Consider the following 26,350-nt stretch of genomic DNA (forward strand, 5'->3'; position numbering starts at 1 on the left):
TACCAGGGTTCAGTCTAGAACCCGGTCCTCACATTTTCACCATAAAATAATTTATGATCCCAGCGTTTGGAGCACTGATGTTCTCGGCTACTGCAAATACTCCAGTACACCCTACTGTTTCCACACCGGGTGGAATATTGCAGCTGTGTGCAGGACTGCTTATACATAAATGTGAAGGCACTTCCTCCGTGGAAAGCTCGTCTCTTCTGTCCTCCAGATGCATTTAAGGACTTGAGACATCCAGGCGTCAGGCTGATTTCCAGGTTTTAGGCAGGATGATAGAGACGCTGGTAAAAAGCCCATCATCACGTTTACTTTCACACCCGTTGAGACTCTGGTTTCACAGCAGCTGGCTTCAGATTGGACTCAGGTTACAACATGTTTGCATTTCACTTTAGTGGAATAACTAGGATTTGCTTAAAACTTGCAAAAATAAAATTAGATTATTTACACGCCTCAATCTCAAACTGATAATAAATGTACTGTTTATTTTATATTAACTGAATACAGTTTAATAATCTCTTCATATAGATTTTTCTTATAACAACAGTAGTGCTGTCAGTTAACAAAACCAAAAAAAATTATCAGGCATCACTGATGGATTTCCTACCATCTAAAATCATCTGCCTTCATGAGAATTTAAACCTTTCTGTAGTAAACTAAAGTTTGTGGTTTGATGCTGATAGATTAGCTTTTTTCAATTTGAAAATGTATCAAAATAAGAGAAATGCCCAAACATTTGCTCGTAACTTCCCTGAAGAAGCTAAGCGATGTTCAATGTGTACATTTATGCCATTTCTGCAATGTAATCGTGCGCCGCGAATCGATTGTTTTTGTGAAGCCAAAGAGTCTCGGAAAATGCTGAAACACTGACAAAGGAGAAATCTGCGAACTTTAACTCTGAAAAACGGGACCATTCAGACCTGCTGGATGAGATTTGTTGGTCCATCATCATCCAAACTGTTCATGTTTCTGCAGCGTCTGGAAAAATAAATCACCCTTTATACATTTTCTTCTAAGCGGGGCCTCGGCCACTCATAGACAGCCGCAGGTCTTGACCACCATGTTGCGATGCTTTTTGAGGATGACGTTGTTGTTGTCGTCGTAGAACAGGACTGAGATTGGGCTGAGCTTCGTGGGGGCGCAGCACGCTTTGGGGACCTCGTCAGGCTTCAGGATGTGAACCTGCCAGAGCAGAGTGAAATACAGTTAATGCTGTTATACTAAAGTATGTTTTAGATATGTAACAGAGAAGGGACAAAAGTAAAGTCTATTATAATATTTAGGTATGTTGTAATCAGGTGTTTACAGGAGTTAGAGTCTGTTGGCAAGTTTTAAGGACTTTTATTTTACCAAGCTGTCCAACTGAGACCCAGATCTGTTCTGCAAGAGAAGCTGGTCAGTGTGGCAGCCATACAGACTCACAATATTACCCTTTCTTCATGGTACCCATCCCTCGAGCCTTTCTCCATTTGAAGCAATGAATTATCAGAGATTGTAACATCTGGTCCTCTTACTGAATCAGTTCGTGTTTCTTTTGTTATTTCAGTTAAATTAATAAAATAAAAGGAAATGCTCCTAACTGAAAAGATCCATTTCATACACTCCAAATTTGTCCAAACACTGAGTGATCATATAAAAAACAATTTGGATGTAATTAATGACCAGAACATTTGTGATTTTCCTTCCTGCAGCGCAACAATTGCCCACAACTAAAGAAAAACAGCCACATGCCTCCTTCACCACATTTATTACAGTGTGTAAATTCACAAACCAGCTACAAGTGCAGATCTTTCTGTAAAGTTTCTGCAATGTTTGTTAAAATAAAAACACTTCAGATCTGAAATCCCACATAAAAAAAGAATGACCTGAAAAAGTAGTTCAGCTCTAAAAGAATGCAGTAAGAGACTGCAGAGGCGCAATGATAATATATCATAGGCACAAAAGTAGAGGCCACAAATCCACACCTGCGCAAACCCAGATGTATGCATCAGCGGTACTCAGTAGTGTTCAGGAGTTTACCCAGTGGCACATTCGGATGCAGGAGCTGGGACTGAACCATCAGTCGCCTCAGTGGGGTTAAGGTCTGGCTCTGTGATGGCCAATATGTGTTTGAAATGTTCCTCAATGATTCCGTCAGGGAAGCAAAAATCCACTGATGGAATAAACATGGTTGCTCATTATACTCAGGTGGTCAGCTGACCTCATTTTTTGGAAATGTGGTGTTAAAAATGCACAATGTTGTTTTTGTTGGTCGAGTAGTGCGTACACACATCACCATGACACACATCAAGCCAACAGGAGCTGACTGAGATTACTACACGAGGGGCCCGCGGGGAAAGGTAACAAGCTTCACGGTGTTTATTTTATCTGTATCTGTATTCTGACATGGCCGAGGTCAGGATGTGATTGACTCGTGTGTACTGACCACTTGCTGGATGAGGGCGTGGTTGGTGGCGTTCATGCAGGCGCCCAGAGGATAAAAGCACTCTCCATCACAGTAGTACGCCGAGTATCCAGTAGGAGCCAAAACCCAGTCCTGAGCACAAAGACACAATTATAGTTTATGATACAGAAGCTACAAGTTTTATCTAATCTATAAAGAAATGTCACGTATGAGAGCGACACATGAGACGTTATATCAAAGATGATTTAACTTTTATAGGTCACTAGTAAACAGATGATTAACACCACGAGTAACAGGACTGACCTTCCAGCCCAGATCGCTGAAGCTGACGTAGAGTTCGTGCTTTTTACAGGGCTGACCTCTGTTTTCAGAATTACGTTCTGAAGGAACAACAGAAAAAAAGGTGAAAATTATTTGCACGATAAAACAACGAGTTAAAGGTTTCAACACGGTCATCAGTAAGGCCTGTAATCCCAGAGTGTGATTGGCCGGAGCCTGACCTTTGAAGTTGGGGACTGGGAGGTCGTATTTGGGTTTCTTCCTGCGGGGATGAGGTTTAACGGCTCGCGGCGGCCGACACGGGACCTGGTTCTCCCTGAAGAAGGTGACCATGAAAGGCTGCTTGGAGCGAGGGCCCCTCCGACCCACCAACCCAATCCACCCTCCAGCCAAGGAGCGGTCTGAAAGAAAAGTGTCTCGTTATATAAAACATATAAAGGTAAAGAAGCTGGCTAATAATTATGGAGACCTTGATACAGGGTGTTGACCTCCTGAGGCCACACCCTCCCTCATTACATAAATACACATCACCTGATCTGCTTAAGTCCAATAAGCGTTTAAGTTTTTACAGCTTGGAGTTGGAAAATATACATAAAAACTGTGATATGGTCAAAATACTCCCTACTCACCAAGCCCAGTATAAGATAAATACGGATTATTTTGAACTGACTCATGCAAAGCTACACTTGAGGAGTCCAAGGGTGAAGATATGGAGCTGGAAATGAAAGTAACATGACCTGTTTAAGTATTTTCCACTGATTAAAACCACAGGGCAGGAAAGCAGGAGATAGTTGGAGGTTACAACCATATAAGGCGAATTAATGGATCTAATGGCACTGATAGAAATGAGCATCGGTGTTGGGCCCAGAGGCGGACCCACCTTCTTCTGTCTCTACGTAGAGACGTATGCCCATGTTGCTGCGGGGGTGGACGAGCCAGTGGTTGGAGGCTGAGGTGACGTCAAAAGCCAGCCAGCCCTCCTGCCCTGCAGGTACCGACTGCATGTCCAACAGCACCAGCTCTGGCTCTCTGCAGGAAGAGGACGTATAGAAATTTAGAATTTAGAAGAACAGCTTGGTGGTTTCACATATTTTGATTGAGCATACAATCACCAAAATTAACTATATGGTCAAAGGTCTTTTGATCTTTTAGTTGTTTTACACTTTACGTAAAAATCTCTGCAAGGTTAGGATCTGAATGCTTCTTCCAGCTCTGGTGTTTTTCTCCAGCACACGCAAGTAAACTTTATCAGTCTAGACAATCGTAAACACTCGAGTCAGCCTGTATTTATCAGTTTGACAGATGACGTCCTTTACGGCTGTTATAAACAAGACTTCAGATGGTCTTATTTTCACAGACTGCAGCCAGGCTCGCGATCTCTGAATCTGTGTTTTCAGTGTTGCTTTGATCTGATTTGACCTGCTGATTTCATATAAGGTTATCGGTCTAGCTTTGTGTTTGAACCAGTTAGTGTAAAAGCAAAGTAGGGCTGAGGCACGGGGGGGGGGGGGGGGGGGGGGGGGTGTTTATAGGCTTATACCCATAAATTTAAAACAACATAAAGACGCTAAAGACAGGCTAAAGCGTCAGAAGGCCTAAAGCTGGCCGTGTGGGACTAAAATCAAGTAACTGAGACCAAGACTGAGAAGGAGAACTACCGTAAAGGAAGAAAGACATAAAAGTGAGAGGAAACCTCTGTCTATTCTCTCGTTTGATCTCGTAGACGGAGATGTGCAGCGTTCGGTTTGCCCTCTGACCCACCGTCAGCGTCTTATAGATACGAAACTCTGCCGCAGTCACCGTCTCACCCTTGGGGAGAGGGGTGAGGTCAAAACGAAACTCCTTCCAGTAGGGACGAGGCTGCAGGAGGTCACGCTCCTGCTCCACTGCACACGGAAAGAAAGAATAGGGGAGATTCATCAGCATGGCTTTTCAGAAGGAACAGATTTGTTTGAGAACTTTAAATAGAGTTAGATTGTAAACATTTAGATGATTTGACAGTAATGCTGAAGTATTTCAAGCATACATTCTGGAAGATGGAGGCACAGATGCTCAAGCATCATTCCTGGTCAGTGCATGCTGGTCCTGCACATTCATACAAGTTTGTAAATGAGGGCAGTTTCTTTCAGAACACCAGAATAAAGCAAACAATCAAAGAAAAAAAGGATAAACTAAATAATGCGATAAACAAAAACAAAAAAAAACTCAAACAAGGGGAAAAAAAGCTACCAGGTGAAGGTTTTTGGACCAACACCAGTCGCTGTCGGTGCCAACATCAGATTACAAACTGTTCCTGTTGTGCAAAGAACTGGGGGAAAATGGTTTCATCCAACCAGATCTGAACGGTTTGTCTGAGGAGTTTTAGTTAACAGCAGATGAAAGAGGAGAAAATGTGTGTAACTGTGGAGCATAAAGGAGCAACAAAAGTGAAGAAGAGGAGCAGCAGTGAGCTCATCAGGAAATGAGTCAGAGAAAAGGACAGAGGGAAACAGTGATGAAAGAACTATTCACATCTTTGTAACACAAGTAAAAGATCAGACAGAAAGGTGATCATTACAATTTATTCCTCATTATTTTTATTAATGATAATTTACTGCTGTAGCTGCAAAATGTAAAAGACAATTTAAACTACTGTAAAGTGCAAAAAAATAAAACAAATAACTATTATATCCTTCACACAGAAAAATCATACCAACTAACTGCACCCGAGAAGCAGAACTCAAGCAAACATTTCCCCCAAATGTATAAAAGACCGACGTGTTTCTGTTCGTAAGGTCGCAGTTTTAAAATTGCATTCTTTTATTGCCCACCAGGGGGCGACAGCGCTGCCTGCAGCTCCGTCTCGCCGTGACCCGATGACTCATCGGCTCAGTTGCCAATGGTGATTCCGTGATAAAGGAGGGTCATCCAGGGACTGTCAATTACAAATCAGGTGACTGCTCCCACCTTTTGTGGCCTGCACTACAGGCTGCACGTCGTAAACACATTCTTCTTAAAGGTTTCAACTATTTTTTCCTTCATAGTATTAAATAAATAAGCTGTTCGGTTCTGTCATTTATTCTTCTAGCGAGGAACAAGCGTTTCAAAATCATATAAACACTGGAAAATACAGAAAAAAGACAAATAATTACAGGAAAATGTTGTTTACTGTAGTTTGAATACAGTAAACACCGGTCATCCTCAACATTAATCTGAGGTCATCATATCTTTTGAGCACTTTCGTTTGTGAGCTAGGACAGTAATTAAAACTCGGTCTGATGTATCTTGTGGATACTCAAAAAGCCTTTGTTGAGTTCTTTAATTGGACAAAGTCTTTCTAGAAGCAGGCCCCGAGAGTCTGCAGCCACCCTGAGAGTGATCTAAGATCCCGGGATCGCCTAGTGCCGACATTTATGACCGTTGTTATGATTTTTGTCATATTTTTTAAATCATAAAAATGTTTCTTGAATTTATCAGTTTACTTCACTCATAAAATGATCAATAATCACAAAGCAACGATTGAGTAAAATGCAACTGATTTATAAAATGAAATGTTTATTTATTCAAACTTGTATAAAATGAAAATTTACCAATCAAGTACAATTCATTTGATCAGATTCCAATAAATTACATTTTTACATATATTGGGGGAAAATGCCAGTTTTTAAAACTCACAGATTAAGTTGCAAAGACTCACTTTTAGTTTAGATTTGGGGATGGACAGTAAACCCTGATCAGAAGATCTACTGGTAACATTTGACTGTTTGGCTTTACAAACGGAGCCATTACGAGATTTACTGTATAAACTATAATGGTAGCTATAAATGACCACACTTGGTGACTTGAGGGTTCAGCTGAGGTGCCCTGCTGAAGGGCACATCAGGAGCTGCTGAGAACATGCGAGCATGAAAAGTCCTTCAGGGTTTGATCGTGACTCACAGGAGGAAACCCAAAACATGACACGAGGTGGAAAATGCAACTGAGGCCTGAATCTGTAAACGCAGAGGTGAGCAAGTGAACACACGCCCTCATACATCAGCACAGCGAGTGTGTGTGTGTGTGTGTGTGTGTGTGTGTGTGTGTGTGTGTGTGTGTGTGTGTGTAGACCAAACCCCAAACACACACACACACACACACACACACACACGCACACAGAGCATGTTAAATAGAGATACTCAGCAGAGGACACCCCTCATGGGTTGGGCGTGCGCATATCAGCACGCACACACACACACACACACACACACACACTGCAGCAGTAATTAGAGACACTTAGTGCTCTGAACCGCAGCAGCTGCTCCGCACACACACCACTAATTGCAGCCCTGCCTGGTATTTTTAGTGTCGCTCCCTCCACAGCAGTATTTTCATCTCAATTCAGACCGTTGGCTTTTTTTGTGTGTCAGTGGGCCTTTAATTCTAACCAGCTGTGTCTTCCCATTACATATGCACAGACACACACACGCTCGCCTGTTTCATTCAGCTTACACGAACCACACGCACTGATTCGATTAGTTATTCGAGGAGCTGCTAAATATATTTGGTGTGTGGTTGGATGCTTCGTCTTTTTGTTGTGTGAAAGTTCACACACTCAGCCTGAGGTCTTTATTTCCTGCACGATATCTCGAATGTTCTCTGTTCGCCTGATGTGTTTTAGCCGCCCTTTTAAGTACGTTCAGTGAAGTTTTAAAGGTTTTCTCCAAAGGAAACTCTGTCCTGAGCTGTAGGTGATTATTAAAGATATGAGTCACCTCTGTTTACGAAATCGTGCTGCTTTGGGAGATGACACGCTATGTTTCTGCAGCGCCGACTGATAAATTTCAGGGTGCTTTTTCTTTTCCGTAGCAGAGCAGATTTATGTTTTCTTTTCTGAAAAAGCAAACCTCTCATTTGAGGCAGTTCATTAGAGACCCCGAGCAGAGAGGGGGTGACGTTTCCCACGGTGAACTGGGTGCAGATCACCATCGAGCAGGAGGAAGGAAACCATCGGGAAGAGGATGTTTAATGTTCAGGCTCGGACAGATAGGCATCAGCGGGGCTGCGCTGTCGTGTTGGTGGACGCATAAACATCCACACACGGAGGCCAAGAGGCAACTTTCAGCAGTATATTGTTTTCGGTATTAAATGTTATGAATTTTCTTAATGGATTAGTTTTTTGTTTGGGCTGCAAAATGTTAGAAAACACTGAAAATTCCAAATCAGTTTTTCATTTCTGTTCAGCTTCACTTTCCTTTCTCTGAACTGTATAAACACTGTCAGGGCCATGTCAGTTAACATATAGTACAATATAAACACAATCTTCCTCATGCTGGTCGTGTTGCAACATTTAACCAAACTGCATTAGTATTTTTTTAACCACATAGTATCATTTATTCCCATAAAATCTATAAAAATGTTTTTGTTTGCTTGCTTCTTAAATAATATAGTTGCTTAGAACCTTTGTTGGTGATGGTAAACTACATGAACTCATGTAGTTTACATGAACACTTTCTTGGTGATGCTCTGTTTTTGTCCCCTATTAATTGACCTCCATCGAGTTCACGCTAACCAAGATTTCTCACCATAATTAAAAGATGGGCATAATCAGTGTGAGCATCTCTGTTTTTAAAAACGACATCATGAGAGAGAGAGAGAGTGCAGTGACTTTTCAATCACACTGTAAACAGCTGCAAACCTGCTTTATTGACCTTTTTTATTGTAAAGGGGACATAATTTACCAAATTGACATCATGTAATATTCGATGAGACTTTAATTTAATGATCTTGACCATAAACGTATCAGGAAAGCGTTTACTGGGGTCATAAATAAAGCCAGAAGCACGGTGGTTTTACAACCCAGTCTTCAGCAACAAGGGGAGTCGCCCCCTGCTGTCCATTAGAAAAAAAATGCAGGTTTAAGACATGCTCTCTTCCACAGCATGTCTTTTATCCTGTCTTCCTTCTCTCACCCCAAGTTTCTTCCTGTTAACCGGGAGTTTTTTCTCCCCACTGTCGCCAAAGTGCTTGCTGATAGGGGCTCAAATGATTGTTGGGTTTCTCTCTGTATGTATTATTGTAGGGTCTACCTTACAATATAAAGCGCCTTGAGATGACTGTTGTTGTGATTTGGTGCTGCATAAATAAAACTGAATTGAACTGAATTAAGGCTCAACCCAGCAAAATGTCTGAACTAAACTAAAAATAACAATAAACTTAATTTCATATGCAACTACAGTTAACACTATATTTTAATGATAATTACTAACTTCCTGCTTGAACGTATTGAAGATTATGCCCAGTTAATCCATGCAGCCATTATTAATGAAAGCTGAGTAAAATGATCTAAACAAAGGACATTAAATACGTGGATCTGCTTCAGAGTGTGGATAAGAAGCAGCCAATAAAGGGTTTAATTCAGCCCACTGGGTGGTTGAAAAGTTTTATATGAAGAGAGGTTTACTTAAAATATACTTCTTAGTGGCTCATAGTCCGTTTCTGTCATGTCAAAGCTGTCTTACAGATAAATACTCAAAGTATGGCAGGCCTTTATAGCTGACAGATCTGCAAAGGAACTGTGGTGAGGTGTTTGACTTCCATAATAATGTTTCTGTGTGATTTCGACTGAGTGTGGAGAAACAGACATTTCAGGCTGTTTCATTCTGAACAGATGGTTCAGGATGTATTTCTTTACACCAAAGGGAAACAGACTGGAGATGTTTTAGGTTGTTACGGTGTTTTGGTGGTCTGGACCACATGTTCAGACAATCCCTAAATTTTGATTGCAGTTTACAAAAGTCCACATAAATCTGCTAAGACACGAGCTGAAACAGAGATGTGAGGATCTATGAATGAGTTCCTGCTGAAGCCCAAAGATGATCAGCAGGCAGAAGAGCAGCTGAAGTTTGTGACCATTCCTTCACATCATCAATGCCAAACGTTTCACCTGCATAGTTTGTGTGTGTTTAAATCAACAAACACTTTGCATGCACCAGGTTTAGTTTTTTCACCCTACTTAATGTTAAATTGGGCTATTTGTGCCCTCAGAGCTAAAATTAGTTTGATGCCCCTGATTTGGACAGATTTTCACCTCTTACTTTAAACATCAAAGTCCTTCATCTAATATCAGGGGAGCAGCAGGGGACTGAGGCTGGTGGATTTTAGGAACCATGAACTGAAACGTAAACCTACCAATAAAAATCTGTTGTACTGACAGCGGGTTTAATCCGCTCTGCTGGGGGGAGAGTTAGAGGAAACTACATGAGACTAAAAATTATGGCACTGTCAGAGTCATCAAGCTCACACACTGTGTAATTTCATTCCTCTGAGTTTGCGTTTTGTAGCCAAACCACAAAAAGGCAAAAACTGTCCTGTCATTCAAACCTGATGATAAACAGCGTTCCTCTCTTTAAGCTATAAGGAGCAGTCCAAAGCTTAGACCGTTTAGTGATGCCAGATGAGAAGACCGATGCCACAGCTTTACCTACAGATGTTAGAGAATGAAAACTGGAGGGGGAAACATCTGGGCTGGTTCAGTTTCAAGGTAATAAAATCTACTTGATGCCAACTGTGACCCTAATTATTACCAATTAACACTTTAGATCTTGTTTGTTTAATGGCTATAATAAAACGAAACTCAAACCTAGAGATGCACCAACATATCAGCAAAACACTGCCATTGGTTTTGTTGGTAATTCGATCACAGTTACTGCGATGAAGACTTTAAAATGATTCAGTTATTTTTCTTGAAATTTCTTTGTTTCTTTGACATGGGAGAAATATGAAGACAAACAAAACAGAAAGACAACTTCAGAAAACTCTGGCACATCTATCAGTTACATTTTTCCTGTAAATATCTAAAGAGGCTGAAGCTCCAGAAACACTCGTGGCTTTCACCGGGGTCAAGAAACATCAGTACCTGCTGAGAATGACATTTCCTGGTTTTAAATGTCTCGCAAGTCTTGCTTTCACAAACATTTACCTGACCGTTTCATAAAGCCAGTTCTACTGGCCTTTTTGATTCTAATGAGGACCATAATTTACAAAGTGAACATCGCATTGTATTAAGTAGGACTTCAAATTAGAAACTGAGAACATTAAATCATCAGGAAAATGTTTCTTGAAGTCAGAAATCAGGTGAAAAGTAGGGCTGTTTATCTATAGACTTCTACAGTAAGCAGAGGAGTCGCCCCCTGCTGGGCATATGAAAGAATGCCAGTCAAAGACACTTCCAGACCTGGACGTTAGGTGCATATTTTATATATCAGCTACGGTTATATTAAATGATTAAAGGTACATTTTGTAAGTACTCGCTGCAGAATTTAACTAAAATGTTTACCACCAGGGGGCAGCATTTTACACAATTTTCCCTCAGGTTTTACATCACACCAGGCTGCCATTGTGCAATTTCTCATTGACTTACATGTTATATAAAGGTGACGCTGATTCACTGCACCATCTTGTGGTACAAATTGGTATTACACAAAAGAAAAGCATGGCTCTAGTTTAGCTACACCTGGTAACGCTTCACCCAGTCGCTGATGTTTTGGACATAAAGTCATTGTGTTGATTGCCTTAGTTTTAGGAAAACAAGTACCTTTAACAGTTTTATGACTCACCCAGGTTGACGAAACTCATCACCGTGTCAGCCTCGCTGACTACCGTCCCCAGCGGCGGTGTGTGCGTGCTGAGGGTCGGCAGGGCCCCGCGGTTGACCTGAGGAGTCCCTTTAGATGACCCCTTGAAAGGTGTACTTGCAATAATCTCATTGCCTTCATCCTCATCAACCGACATGGCGTGGTACAGGTCCAGCATGAAGAGCGGCGCAGAGGATGGCGGTCGCAGCGGAGGATGGGGTCTTGGTCTCCCCGGGAGACCCAGGATGGTCAGGATCTCCTTCTGCATCTCCTTCTTCTCTCGTCCACTAAGCTTCCGGAAGCTGGAGGGGACCACGGCCTCGGCCTGCTGGCTCCACAGCGAGAGGGAGAGCAGGAGCAGCAGGGAGAGGAGGAGCAGGGTCCAGGGGTGGATGGCGGACGTGGATCTGGCGCTCCCCGTGTGCGTCCGTGTCATCTTGGTGAAAAGGCAGGAGAGGCTGTAAGAGACGGCCGAGGCCATGACTGTAGTCTGCCCCCGATTCTTCTCAAAGTTTCCCCTCACAAATAATCCACTTCCCTCCTCGCGTCCTCTCTCACCTCCACCAGTGTGACCAGCCTGACCACCACAGAGTGCCTTCTGCTCGCTCCTGTTTGTGCCCCGACTGCTTCAGAGTCACCACAGACAAATACAACCTTGATTTATGCCCAATGTGTTTAGAAAACAGCTGCCTCTGGACAGGATGTGTTTACAGCCTTAAACTGCCTGTTTATCCCTCCCTGCCTCCCTCTTCTACCTTCTCTAATCTCCTCTCATCCACTTCTCCCTCACCTCTCAGCCGTGGAGCAGGAGAAGCAGAGATAATGAGAGTGAGAGCATAATTACAAGCTTTTCAGATGTGTTTTGGATATAGACAAACAATGCCCCTATGGAAGATTGCTCGAGGCTTTGAAGTTGTAAACTTGCAGGATGGAAAGCAATTTCAGTGATGAGCAGGTGCTGCAGAAATTGGAGTGAAACCGGAGAGCTGTATCATCAGGTTAGCTCCGACTTTTTCTCCACCGCACAAGGAAATGAAGCTCGCACCTGCAGTGAGCCAAAGATTAACCCGGGATACCTCACGAGGACCATCTGCTGACGAAAAATAACTTCTGGAAACTTTTATCCAGTCTTCCGTGAGCACTTATTCATTCATTCAAGGCCGCTTGCCTCCCACACGTCTCTGGGGTGCCAGATGTCTCTCTTAATCCACTTTATAAAAATTGTTTCCTGACTGTAAATCCTTGAGAGGGGTGAGAGGTTTCTCCTGCAGTCCTTCGCTCAGCGTGAGCTGTGCAGCGCTCTGAGTGTTTGAAGCCTGAACAGTTGTTCAAGACCAGAAGGGAGTTTCCCTCCCAGCCTCTGCCTCTCCTCCTCTTTCAAGTCCTAAAACTTCTCTCTTGTCCTGCTTACATCTCGTCAACCTCCCCTCCCAGTGGTCTCTTTGGGAGACCTCATCTCTCTCCTCCTTACCTCCACCCATCTATCTTTTCATCCTCTTATGACTGCTTCCTTTCATTGCTACTCCGCTTTAAGTGTCTGGCTGCCAGCTGCCTTGTTTAATGCTAAAGCATCTCTGTTCGCTCGGTGAGTCAGAAGTCAGGAAGTCAGGGAGAAGCATTTCTTTACACATGTAACCCTGCACAGAGATGCCAAACTGACGGAAAGGTCGTAAAATAATAATATCAAGACAAAAAGGCAACGTTTAAAAAAATAAACCTTTTTAGAAGTTAGCAACAAGTTAACTTTAAATACACCTGCGAATAAAATGATACCCTATTTTAGTTTTCACTGATGGATTCTGGGGTTTTTTTTGGCTCTTTTTCAACAAAAACAACGGATGAATAATGACTGTAAATGAAAGTGCCAAAAACCGCATTTCCTCTCATGGCCACGTGAGGCCGGCTCTACAAACTCAAACTAAAAACTGTATAAAATCAAAGCTTCTCAGTCATCCAGGCTATGGTTGTCTTAAATGGTTAAAATGATGGCAGCTGGACAACTTTGTGGTTCATGAAGACGTCTCACCTCTCGTCCAAGAGATTTACAACCTGATGGAGAATCGTAAGGGCGTGGGAGGTGGTCCTGAGAGTCGTTGGCCCACCCTGTAATCTTCTGAGTCATTAGGAGTCACATGACCCAAGGCCAACCTGGCACCTAAAGGAGAAAGGACACTCGTTAGAGGATGCTAATCTTCACAGTTTGGACCAAGAAGGCAGATAGTTTGACAGAGTGAGGTGGTGGTTGACAACACCGACTATCAGACACCCACCATACTGTCTTGAGATCATTTTCTGGACGATTCAGCCGCCACTCACATCTACACCCACATGATCTTAGTAAGTCTCATGATGGCGGGTGGGCAGTGTCTCACAAAGGCTTCAAGTTGAGACATCGTCACAAATTAAAAAGATTAAGCCTCTGAAAGGTTTACTTGGTTTATCTGGAAAGCATGAAGGATGAACTCTAAAAAGATCTCAGCAAATATAGATGTATGAACCTATAATCCACGTTTACAGGCAAACCTTGCTGTTATACCCTCCGTTTCCACTGCATTTTATTTCAACTTGAATCCTTTCAGTTCACTTCTGTGAGTTGGATGAATGTTTGTTTCCCTCTGTTGCCAGTTTCAAAGCTCTAAAATCTCCAACATCGATGTGTTATCTTGGCTCAGAATTAACGTCTAACATAAGTCTGCTTTTTTTCTGAAGCTGCAGGTTTCCCGTTAAGCTATTCATTAGTTCACAGAGCCTGTCGTGCAGCAGGCCTAATGCAAACACACTGTGTGCATGTGTGCGACTCTAAATCAAAAAGACTTGGAGGGAAGAAGTGACTCAAATATAGTAGTGAGGCTCAGGCCTGTGCCAGCTCGTGTTTGTGTACTCTTTGCTTCAAAGCGGCCTGGTACTTGCGGTCACTTTGAAAGGCATGAATAACACTGACCAAACCAAAGTGACCACGGTTCATTCTGTCCTGGCCGAAAGGGCGAGTCCCAAATGCCAGGAATTAACGCTCTGCCCCATTTTGTTTTCTTTTGCTCTTCACATCTGCAACTTTATGGAAGCCTCGTCTGGAGAGATAAAGGGGAGGGGGAGAGGAGTGAGAGGAGATGAAGAGGCGGAGGTGAAAGAACAAACAGGGAGTTAAAGAGGAGAGAGAGGAAAAAAATGTGCCCGAGTGCCCTCAAAACCATACAAACCCAGCATAAATGAAAAATGACATTCCTGCGAGACAGAAGTGGTGGAACAGAGCGAGGACTGTCATCAGAGGGAGCAGTCTGGGATGACAGATGGACTGCAGGCAGGACGGGCGTAGATGGATTGAGAGTGGACAGAAAATGAGAGGAGTGCGAGTGTGAGTGTACACACAGCTGCAGAGGGTGGACTCAGACCTCATCATCTCCGGTGGAACCACCAAATAAACAGGACGGAGTTATTTTCAAATCCTCCATCGCCGTCTCACACCGACACAAACTGGGGAGCTTGAACACGACAAGAAACACATCAGGACCGAGAGGAGGGAGCTCAGATTATTGAGATTACTTACTCCACCACCTCCTCCCCTGGGGTTAGCGACTCATCGTGTACAGGAGAGACGATCCAGTCGGGCGTGCCCTTATCTGTAACAGCGTAATTACCTAAGAATGTCCGGTGTCTGTGGGCCGCTGTCTGCATGAGTGAGTGAGTGAGTGTGGGCACGCACATGCAAACCAGAGAAATCGGAGACTTAAAGGCCTTTTCCATTAATTAGACTAGAAATCCTTAAATAAAAACTAATGATAACAAAAAACAAGGAAAACAAGCTGGAAACATCACTTTAAGACCTGAAAAAAAAGTCAATGTACTCACAAAAATACCCCTAACTGACCAAGTGATGCTACCCATCTCACAAAATCAGCAGACTTTCATTTTTAATATCATGTAAATGAAGAAATATTATCCATTTATCGAGTGCAGTTATTATTTTTTTAAATGGTCAGTCATTCAGTGCAGGAGTATCTGACTCTCTGGTCTTTGGGAGTTTGAATTTAGGTGGGCGGGGCTAGTTAAAGCCATGCATAAAAGCCACACGGCTTCCATTCTTGCAGTGCAGGGGTCTCAAACTTCAATGAGCTGTGAGCCACTGCTGGCACGGTCACCTCATTGTTCATGCAGTACAAAAAGACCCCAAACAAACAAGAAAACTCCCACAAATATTTCCAAAAATCTAGTGTTTTGTTTTGTTAACTTTTCAAATATTGTGTAACAAGACAAAACTGCAAACGTGAACACATTTTTTCTCTCACCTCTTACTGAACTGAAGCTTTTCATTGAACTACTAAATAAACCAATGGCTACTCTTTCTGGCCAGACACGTGGCAGCACTTCTGCTATAAATTTGTTTGTATTTAACAAAACAAAAATGCAGACATAAGTGTGCACGTTAGTTTTGGACTCTCTCACTGAACTAACACGGCCAATCCCTCAACACGTTTGTGCTCTCTGCTCATGTTGCCTTCATATTAAATCATTTTTTACTTTTAAAGACTTTATTTTAACATTGCACTCAACAATACACAAATCCTCCCTGACAAAAAAAGTTACTTCTGGGGCCAAATTGCATTACATTTCTTCAGGTCAATATAAGGGCCGCAAGTAGGGGTGAGGTGGGCCGCAAGTGGCCCCTGGGCCACAAGTTTAAGACCCCTGTTGTAGTGTAAAGAGGTATTTTGGGAGCAGATTTAATAAACTGCCCGTTTACAGATCAAATGATCAGAGTACTCTTGCCCTTAACAACAGTATGGCTCTTATTTCTTTATGACCAGAGCTATGAGAGAGTCCTGGCACTCAAACATCCCAGCTCAGTTGTGCAGTGGGGCAGATTTGGTGCTAGCAGAATAACCTCCAACTAAAACCTTATCTTGGGGCAGCTTTTAAATCAGGTTCGTCCAGTGATCATAAACGTGAAACCTTTATGTACGGATGATCATTAAAATTAAAGTTACTTTAGATGTTTAATGCTTTAAATAAGTGAACACACACATATTAGTGTTGCTTCTAGGACTTTGGATAAGATTAAATACCTCGTAGAGATCAGGAAACACCTTTAAAGGGGTTTTGTGTAGTTCATGCATTAGAACACACAGAACAGCAGAGCACTGAGAATTTTCTATGATTTATGATTGCAAAGTCTGAAATTTACAGCAAAGTCATCTGCTGATGCATATGAGCCACATGTTTGATGCCCCTGACCTGGTGCATAAATCAGGGCTTCAGTTCAGGTTGGAGTTGTTGGGACCGGTGACCTCTTGCTTATATTAATAATAACTAATAAGTTGTGGGTGCTTCGGGTCACATTCACACATCAAACTCGGCTGCTCTTACATACACAGACGCAAAAGACAAGAGGTTTTACTGCAAGCATAATTTTAATACAAAAACAGAACAAAAAAATTGTTTATAATTTTAGTTTTTTTTTGTTGTTTTAATTTTACACAAGTGACTCATAGTAACACCCCCTCCCCTCCCTCCATGTTCTTATCACACAGAGTAGCACAGCATCAAAAGGTGGTGGACTCGTCTCCCGATCCCTCCCCCCTCAGAGAGACAATAAATAAATAAAAATCACCTTATGATGTCTTCTTCTTCTTCCTTATTGTAAATTCATTAGTTTTCATAAACTTCATCTCTTACACCGAGATAACACAGAGACAAACTCGAGCCCCGCCAAAGATGGAGCATTTGGAAAAAAAAAAAGAAAAGCCTAGAAGAAGAGACGCTGGGGAGGGACACGAGGGAGGACGCCCGCTCTCATTGGTCCGCTCAGCCCAGGTCCCCTGTCATTCATATTTGTAGTTCTCTCTACACATGAAGGGCAACCCCCTTTGGTCGTGGTCAGGAAAACTGTAGTCATTAGCTTTAAAGAAAATGTAACAAAAAGGCTGCCACTAGAATCAGCGACCTAGTGAATGATGTCATGTTACAACAGAGTAGAAACACACGTTACACACAGATCACGTCGAAACAGCGGAGTGGGCATCTTCTCGGTACAAAAAAAGAGAAAAAAACTTTCACCATAATACTAAATCACTCTCTGCCAACGGTGATATGACGTGAAAAATAAATAGATCTTTCTCTCAAGCTAGAAAACAAAACTGGATTATAAATTAACCAGAAAACAACGAGAAGAAAAAAAACAAAAAGACATTCGCAAATTAAACGTTTGCATACAGTGACTCAAGTCATTGACCTTTATTCTTTCCTATAAGAAAGACACACGCGACACACACATGCGCGCACACACCTTTTGAGTTTGAGAGTGCGCGTATGTGCTGCTGGGCTGCAGAGGAAGAGACAATTAGTGCATGCTGGTTGTCGGACTCTCCGAACGCGCTCGTTTACGTCAGGTTACGCATGTCGTGTATTGTCAGTAATGTGCTGTTAGTTGAGTGTGTCGCCATAAAAATAGTCCTCTCTATTGCCAGTTTGTGATTTCTTATTTCTGTGTGTGTCGGATTGTAACGCAGACATGTGACAAAACCGCCGAGACGCACACCCGCGAGGCCCGTCTTAACGTTCCAGCGGTCGGGAGGAGTCGGCTCTGCGGCGTTTGAGTGTGTGAGAGTTTGCCCTCAGCTGCAGCAGCGCCACCGCCGATCCTCCGAGTCTGAGGTTGGCCGCTGTGGGAGCCAGACAGCGTTTCCCGCCTCCGTAGATCTGCTGAGGTGACTCTTTTTCTCGCCAACCAACGCAGGGGAAGCGACATGGCAGTCGTTGCATATTTTCTTTTTTAACTCATCGCTGAGGCATCTGGCCCACAAGCCAAAATAATAACCCACAAATTCCTTCTTCTTTTTTTTTTTTTTTTTTTTCCTGAATGCCACTTGAGCTTTTTTTGTTTTTGTAGCTGTGGCGGCGGCGGCGGCGGCGTGTCCCACTCCCTGCACCGGCTCTGTGTTAAAATGTGTGTTTGTGTGTCTGATCGGGACAGGAGTTTGTAACACAAAGTAAGGCAGCATCACATCGGGTCGGTCTGTGTTTGGTTCCTCGCTGGTGGGGAACTTCTGAAAGACGAAGCAGGAGACTGGAAGGCAAACTGGGGTCGCTTCTTAAAGGGGAACAGTCTTTTTTTTTTCACCCCACAGACTCTGGCCTGAGACCGCCAGACCAGAATCTTCTCCTCTTGTGCAGGTTTTCAGTCGGCTGGGGAAAGAACGAGACGGAGATTCACTCAGCTCATCCACCTCCTTCTTTCTCCTGGAAAGTATCAGTCATAGTGCACACATTCTAGACAAGCCCTATGGATGGATGCTCAGAGTGACGCTGGTACACCCAAAATGGCAGATAATAGTGGCCCACCCACTGCAAGTTCCTCCAGTTTCTCTGTGGGTGGGTTTATTTCTTCGCAGATCCCGGGGTTTTTGGGCTGGGGGTCTTCTTGGAGATGGTGGGGATCTTGGAGGGTTTGGCCCCACTGCCCGGTCGTCGCGGGGTATCTGAAGTGTCGGAGCAGACGGACCGAGCGTCCTGGAGCTCTGATGCGTCTGAGGCGTCGCTGCCACGGCGACTGCTGGCCCTGCTGCCGGCTCGGCTGCCGGCTCGGCTGGTGGGACCGCTGGCTGTGGACCCCCCTCGCTTGGGATCTAACAGGAGAAAAGAGGGAAACGAGAAAAAAAAAGACAGTAAAAATGTGCTGACAAAAGCAGAGCATGCATTTGTGCAGATTCACATTTAGTTTGCAGCACTGTGGCTGTGGAGGCTGCCATGTCTGTGGGTTGGCCGAGACCACAGACTGCATATACAAGATAGACGCAGCCTCTTTGATGTCACCCAGTGGTTTGTGAATTTTCTTTGATCTTCAACCACAGCTGTCATCATCTTGGCTTTTTGTGGGGTCAGAGTAGCCATATTTGTACGAAAAGGGCAGACTGCTGCAGACTGTTGGCTAACAGTAGCTAGCCTGGTTTGTAAGCTTAATTTATGGACTAGACACAGACACCCAATAATGAATCTTAACAAGCAAATAAAATACTAGTATTTCACTCTCAGTAACAACCTGTGCATAAACCTTTTGGACATGGCCTATTAGTGCAATTAAGCTATTATTATTTGACATATAACCGCGTTAAAATGCTGCAGAAGTTACCGAAATAATTAGTCTACTACAACATCAACAGGTGACTTCACAACAGAAATCACTCAGTGAACAGCTGCCATGAAGGGGAAAACTATGACTCATGTTTCTTTCTGCTGTAACGCTGGACATTTTAACCCTGGAGTGCATGGAGGCTAACTCACTTCAGGGGACAGCCTCCAAGTGGCCGTTAGAGGAACTGCAGTTTTTGGCATTTTTACGTTTTAGTCTCAGATGTTGACACAAATTTATGAGTAGAACTGAATTCAGTTATCTGAGAGTAAATATCTCAGCAGCAACAATGCTGTGAATTGGCTGTGAATTAACACATTCGCTGACGTCTGTTGGTCACAGAAGTAGGAATTTTAAAACCTGCCCTGCATTCAAGGAGAGAAGCCCCACCCACTTTACAATCAAACCTCCTGGTAAGTCTGGTCTTAGCAGGGACAGGGGCTTACTTTGAACTGTGAGTCCTGCAAAGCTAATCTAGTAGAGTTAATGAATAAAAATATAGAGCTTGCAATTAGCAGGTCTTCCTTAATGAAGTAGATAAGTAGCCAGGACACATGGCTGGTGTCTCACCCGTCCGCGATGGTTTGCTGGTGTGCGTCGTTCCACCGTTCTCCCCGGTTAGCGAGCCTCGGCTCGAGTGGAAGGTCGGTCTCTTTAACTTGGACCCAGATGGCGCCCCCTGCAGGAGCACATGGCAGACGTCAGCTGAGGATAATTTCATTGTTATCACTTTAGACACGCACACAGACACACACACACACACACAGGGGATTTAACACAACATATCACATCCACATGGACATGAACAAAAACAGATCTACAAATAAATAATAAACAACACAAAGAAACGTGTTAAACACAAAAACACCAACAACATATGAACACTATATTAAACACTACTATTAATTGTGAAGGTATGTGTTTATAAAACTATGTGACCACATGAAACTATATGTAATAAATCTGCTGATTAGTCCTTTAATTTTTTTTCTTTATTATTTGCTCTTTTTTTAATACAGAGGATATCTCATCAACTTGCTTTTATCTAATCAAGAGTTAAAAGCCACAAAATAATAATTTTACTGTCATTTCAGTTAAAGAAATGAAGCGACTCAGCTGAGAAATGATAAATAAATGCACTAAACTGTGCAGGTTTTATCCTTATTCTCCTATTTTGACACAAAAAAAAACAAAACAATTCAAGCAAAGCTCAAAATCACCCCAGCCAAAGTAAAGCTTCCCATGTGAGAGCACCTGCAAGTGTGCATTAGTGCATTAGCGCGTTCAGTGGAGTGGGGTTGGGTGGGGCAGGGGAGTTGGTTGGGTGGGTGGGTGTGTTACCTCGTGCCCAGGAGTGGTGTGGCTGTGACCGAGATCTGGGCAGCAGTGGCACTTGGTTGGCGTTGGAGTTTTACTGTGTGCCAGCCAGGGCTTGGCATAGTCACGCGAGTGAGTATGGGACGACTGAAGGGAGGAAGGGAAGCAAGGAAGGAAGGAAGGGTGGAGGAGAGCAAAGCAGCGTAGGGAAGAAGCAAATGAAGGAGGGGGTGTGGGGAGGAGGTGTGGGGGCATTGGATGGACAGTTCAGCGCAGCAGATTAATGTGTAAGAGTGGATCATTCATTTTTTTTCCCATAAAGAGAGACCGCATCAATGCAGGAAGGACACGTTTGCAGCGAGGTTAGCAGGGTTGAATAAGAGGAACGTGGGGAAAAGGCAAAAAGATGAAAGAAAAAAGAACAAAACATAAAATTTCACAGTTAGGGATGCGGTGATTTCTGACAAACAACAGGAGGATGACAACAAATCAACTATGTTACAATGCATAAAAACACAGTTACAAATGTGCACCACCTCGCACACACACAGCGTTCACATGACAAACAGAAACATCACTGACATCAGATGACGACACTAAGAAATAACAATGGTCTGTTTGTCCTGACAATGACGATGTTTCCATTTAACAAACACTCCAACACACAACAGAAGATGAGCATGAAAGACTGTGTGTGTGTGTGTGTGTGTGTGTGTGTGTGTGTGTGTGTGTGTGTGTGTGTGTGTGTGTGTGTGTGTGAGCTACAAAAATCTAGGGACCCTAGGGAAGGGTCAGGGAACTCCAGGCCTCAAGGCCCAGTGTCCTGCAGGTTTTAGATGCATCCTTGATCACAGCTTGAACACAGCTGATTTAAAATACCTCCTCAACATGTCTTGAAGTTCTCCAGAGCTGATAATGAGCTAATCATTTGATTCAGGTGAGTTGACACAGGCGGATATTTAAAACCTGGAGGACACAGCCCTTGAGGCCTGGAGTTCCCCACCCTCGCTCTAGGGGGAGACTCCTTGGAAAGGCCGATCAGCCAGCTCTGGAAAATTTAAAAGCATAAATTTTGGACTTTCCTACTGACAAAGAGCTCCCCCTTTCATATTACACCAAAGTTATTAAGTAATATATAGCAAAAATTACATTTGTTTTTCTTGACATTCCCTAAACAGAATAAAACAGGTGGTTAAAGTAGGGCATGCTTTAAGGCGTGTCTGACAGCGTTCCCTGATTTCTCAGTAAGATCAACGCTACAATTATTACGTCTGAAAACTAACTTCATACTGCCAAGGCCATCTTTTATATCTTTAGGTCGAGGGCACTTCTACACTTCATGCAGAATGTTTGCTTTTAAGTAACAAGCACATTTCAGCCTGTGCAGTGGGATTCAAGGCTTTTAATGTTTTGGGTAGATAACTTGATCAAGTAATAAGAAGTTTCATTTCCTATGATAGTATCAGATGTGTGTTTAACCATATTTTCTAGTATTTTGAATATTACTTAAAAGTGTTACAAAACCAACTTTTAAACCACTATTAGTTCAAAATTTACTGTAAATGTTTATTACTCAGTGCTTATATCCCTGCTCTGTCATTAATGCTGTGTAATGACTCGAGGGAAAAACCTTACCCTGGATGATGCAGAGGCCGTCGGGGTGGCTGGGGCAGAGGGAGCAGAGGGGAGGGAAGCTCCACTGTGGGAGGCCGAGGAAGAGGAGCGGGTGGGCGAGGCGTTCCGAGAGCCCGGCTTGGAGCGACGGCCCCGGGACCGGAAGGCGGCCAGACCCTGAGACGCTCCTTCAGGAAGGATGAACTTCTCCCTTAGCTCCAGGTTGGTGCGACCTCGAGCTGGACATAAAGAGACGGACAGGGAAGGGAACAATGAGTCTGGGTTCGAGTCGGCTCGGAGGTTTCCTCCAGCAGGGGGCGGCAGAGGGAGCGAGCAGAGTGAGGGAGAAAGTCAGTGCTTCCTTGGCTGCAGACGTCAGAGTCGGTGCATGTTTCTTTGAGAGTGCGCGTGAGCAGAGCAGGTGTTTGGTCGGGTGGGGTTTCGGGGACTGAGGGACTGTTAAGTGCACTTCGGTTGAGTCATTTTTAAGGTGGGAGGCGAGCGAGGGGCGTGTTTTGTTTGAGTGCAAAGGTGGGAGCAAATTAATTACTGCGATACGCAACGAAAGTCAGCTAGTCATCGACACTGGTGGACACGAGTTCGGAGACACAATGCCATTGCTTCAGAGAAAGACTATAAAACTTGGTGGTTATTTCAAACTTATTTTCCTTTATTGTAAATAACTTCTTGAGGCCCACCTGCAGTACTGTTCTCACCCAGCAGGGGGCCACATTGCAAATCAGTTTGATACATCATTTATGAAATAAAGGGAAACTATCAATATTATTGGAAATGTAATGTTTATGCCAAAAAAATAAAACTGAATAAACAGGTAGTTTAATTGTGTGGCTAAGAAGCAGGCCACCATGCATGCTTCGTAACACCTGTATGAGCAAACTTTACAGGTACTGACAGCAGCCCACTCGCTGCTTCCTGATGCTGTAAACAGAGAAATAAGACTGATAGACTATTTTATAGATCACATATAAAAGTGAAAGACTCCTCCTTAAATAACTCCTTAAGCAACAGCACGCGTCTCTGCTCTCATAATCTGCAAACTGTGACTGAGTGCCACACTTTCGTTGCGTATCTGCTTAAAATCGTCTGAGCGCGCTGGAAGCAAAGTGCAGCTGCTCTTATGCTGTTTGTCAACAAGATCTCAAGTAGTTTTTCACTTCTTGCTGCAAAGGAGCATCTCAGCTCTGCTGTATACACACAGATTGTGTATAAATACATGTGGGGGTCATGCCTGGTTTATGCTTAGCAGGAGAGAACCCAGAGATTCAGGGTTTCTCCCGTCTTCAAAAAACACTCAGCGGCATTCTTGGACAAAAAGTGGTGCAGCAGCCCCAGCAGACAACAGCAAGCCTGGAGAAGCCAGCCACAAAAAGAGAGAGTGGAGAGACCGAGGACAACGGGAGGGTTCAAGAGAGAACAAATAAATACAGAAAGAAAGAGAGAGGGAGAGAGGACACAGATTCAGAGTGGAGGAGAAATGGAGTGAAAGAAAAGAGTGGAAAAAATCTTAAAAAGAAGAAGAAGGAGAGGAGGGCTGCAGCTAGCTCGTCCCGAGCAACTGAATAGCAAGGCCAGTCAATTAAACGGGTGCACCCTGTAATTATGTCCCCCCTCAAAGCCAGCCAGCCAGGTGCACCCTGTAATTGTGTCTCCCACCAACCAGCCATCACATTTAAAGGAGCCGCGTTGGAAAGCCAGCGTTATTAGAAACCCAGGCTGGCCACGCCCAGGTCTAAGACACCAATATTTTTCTCCTACAAATCAAGAGTTTTTACGTTCTTCTCTACGAAGCAGACAAAAGAGCAGCTCTGTCTTTACTTAGTACTCATAGTGACCGCTGTATTTTTTTTCTGTGTTTATTCATTTAGTTTTACACACGCTCTCTTCTTGTCTCAATAATGTCTTATTTACGGATTTACTTTGTAAAAATCAGCAAACCTCGAGTTACATCTAAAGACCAGGGGGTTGGCCAAATCCTGCTTTTTACTGTGAGTGAGGAAAGCATGACGCAAACATGTGCCACACAGACGGGACTGACATGAATGCCTTCAACGCACAAACCTGACCACGGTTATAAAGAGCACACACACGTGAACAAACACACATATATAGACACACAGAGGACAGCTGTGGTTAAAGATGGAGATGAATGGATGGATGGATGGATGGATGGATGGTGAGTGAGAGACAGAGAGGAAGTGTAGATACCTCGGCAGCAGAAATAGCCAGGAGTGACAGTCACTAAGAGACACAAGAGACAACGTGAAATAACTGCATGCTGGAAGTGGAATGAAGAAAGTCTCTCTCTCACACACACACACACACAATCCTAAGACTGTTTAACCAATCTGTTAAAAAACAGCTTTAGATACACACGAGCCCTAAACACACACAAACACACACACAGCTGAACTCTTGGGGTCCGGACGAGTGTCGGAGACCCCTGAAAGGTGTTGGAAAAAGGGAACAGATCAGGATTTCAGGGCTGGAGCCAGCAGCAACAGTAGGGGAGGAACAGTGGGGAGACATAATGTTAGTCAGGTGATCACAGTCAGCAAGGCACAGCAATAAGGCCAAACCACCAAACCAAGGAAGAAGAAGAGAAAGGGGAGAACGATAAAGATAAGAGCAACAAAAAAAAGAATGAAGAAGAAGAGAAAAAAAAGAAAGGTGGAAGCCCAGGGGAACACAAAAAAACAATCAAAACCAAACCAGACGGAGGAAACACAGGCAGCGAAGAGAAAGCGTGAGAGAGAGAGGAGAAATCCAACCTATACGAGATGAGATGGAGCTACTCGAATCGGAGCGGAGAATCTTTATTCCTGGATGTTGCACTGAGAAGAGAGAAAAAAGGGAGAGAGGGAAAAAAAAGAAAGGGAATAAAGAGAAACTGAGGATCATGCACCATGCAATACTACGTTTTTTATTTAAGAAAGAATGAACAGAGAGAGGCCGAGGAGAGGACGTGTGTGTATACAGAAATAAAACGTGACGAGATAAGATGATGATGAAGATTGAGTCCTTTGGGATCGACAGAGGATGGGCTCGGAGGGAAATGACAGATTGGGGAAGAGAGATGGAGACAGGGAGAGAGAAACACCACTCCGAGGAGCACAACAATTACACCGACGTCACTGGAAGAAAACACTGGATAGAAAAATGAGACGGTGCGCTTCACTGCATCACCTGCTGACAGAAAAACTAAAGAAACTTGAGTCGGTTTGTGTGTTTTGTCCTTTATTTCGTGTTTTGTCTCCGTTTGCGTTCAGCCACTTGTGTTCGGCGTTGTAAACATGTTGAGAAACATCTTTGAGGGTTTGTTTGCTTTGGTGTGATGGTGTCTTAAGTGCTTGTGCCTGATCGATATATACCACTGGATATTTTTTCTCAAGATGGTGCCCCATTCATTTAAAAAAGCATCTTAGTCCCCATAAATGGCTTCAAGTTTTAATGATGAGGCTTTTTTAAAGATTCTTTTCAGACCTAAAGCCTACAACTAAAGCTAAACTAAAAAGAACTGATACTTAGTAATAATAAAACTGCATAAATGATCTAATCAGATTTTAAAAAGTTTTTTAAAAATAAAAAATATATATATGTAAAAGCAGTTAGAATCATGAGATAAAATAAATTGTCAACTAAACCTGACAGACAAATGACTAAAAGAGATAAAAGTATCAATATAAAGTTGGAAAATGTTAGCTAATCATAATGGAAGTTTAAACTGTTGCTTAAACATAACAGATAAACATTTGAAAAAGAATTAAATTAAAAAACTAATTAACACATGTGGTTAGGAGTTAACTGTTAAGAGATAAACAGTTACAAAAAGATTTAAGTAGGAATGAGAAGCTGGAAAATATCAGCTTAACGTACGAGCTAACAGTTTACTAATGCTAATGCTAGCTAAAGCTAAAAAGTTCATAATTACTAACTTGAAAGTTATAGTTAATGGTTTGAGTTAGCTTAAAATATATAAGAATCAAAAATTGTATTAATCAT

The 26,350-nt window shown here is 43.1% G+C and overlaps 2 protein-coding genes across 5 annotated transcripts in view; both read right to left on the reverse strand.

The window, feature by feature from the left end:
- Positions 1 to 468: 468 nt before the first annotated feature.
- bmp8a (bone morphogenetic protein 8a) lies at positions 469 to 11,906 on the reverse strand. Its single transcript, XM_026156334.2, has 7 exons — positions 11,260 to 11,906; positions 4,380 to 4,572; positions 3,567 to 3,715; positions 2,908 to 3,087; positions 2,711 to 2,787; positions 2,429 to 2,539; positions 469 to 1,185 (listed from the first exon to the last, which is right to left on the reverse strand). The coding sequence occupies exons 1-7, from the start codon at positions 11,756 to 11,758 to the stop codon at positions 1,036 to 1,038; spliced, it is 1,359 nt and encodes a 452-aa protein (XP_026012119.1). The 5' UTR covers positions 11,759 to 11,906; the 3' UTR covers positions 469 to 1,035.
- Positions 11,907 to 16,663: 4,757 nt separating this feature from the next.
- The window catches only part of macf1a (microtubule actin crosslinking factor 1a), a 235,137-nt gene continuing 225,450 nt past the window's right edge, over positions 16,664 to 26,350 (reverse strand). For all 4 annotated transcript variants that reach the window (XM_080296149.1, XM_080296146.1, XM_080296147.1 and 1 more), the window contains 5 exons: positions 25,120 to 25,182; positions 22,352 to 22,569; positions 20,741 to 20,863; positions 19,970 to 20,078; positions 16,664 to 18,896 (listed from right to left, as the gene is read on the reverse strand). In XM_080296149.1, the coding sequence (XP_080152275.1) occupies positions 18,649 to 18,896; positions 19,970 to 20,078; positions 20,741 to 20,863; positions 22,352 to 22,569; positions 25,120 to 25,182 (761 nt within the window). In that variant the 3' untranslated portion in view covers positions 16,664 to 18,648. The remainder of the gene's footprint in view (positions 18,897 to 19,969; positions 20,079 to 20,740; positions 20,864 to 22,351; positions 22,570 to 25,119; positions 25,183 to 26,350) is intronic.

This window comes from Astatotilapia calliptera, chromosome 22, assembly GCF_964374335.1.
Source record: "Astatotilapia calliptera chromosome 22, fAstCal68.1, whole genome shotgun sequence".
Classification (NCBI taxonomy): domain Eukaryota; kingdom Metazoa; phylum Chordata; class Actinopteri; order Cichliformes; family Cichlidae; genus Astatotilapia; species Astatotilapia calliptera.

Bases quoted from the DNA above. Each gene is read 5' to 3' on its own strand.
- bmp8a (XM_026156334.2), bottom strand. From the start codon at position 11,758: ATGGCCTCGGCCGTCTCTTACAGCCTCTCCTGCCTTTTCACCAAGATG. The intron at 3,088-3,566 runs GTGGGTCCGCCT...CTTTTCTTTCAG, and splicing joins CTACGTAGAGACAGAAGAAG to ACCGCTCCTTGGCTGGAGGG. The intron at 1,186-2,428 runs GTCAGTACACAC...CTGCTCTGGCAG, and splicing joins ACGCCCTCATCCAGCAAGTG to GTTCACATCCTGAAGCCTGA.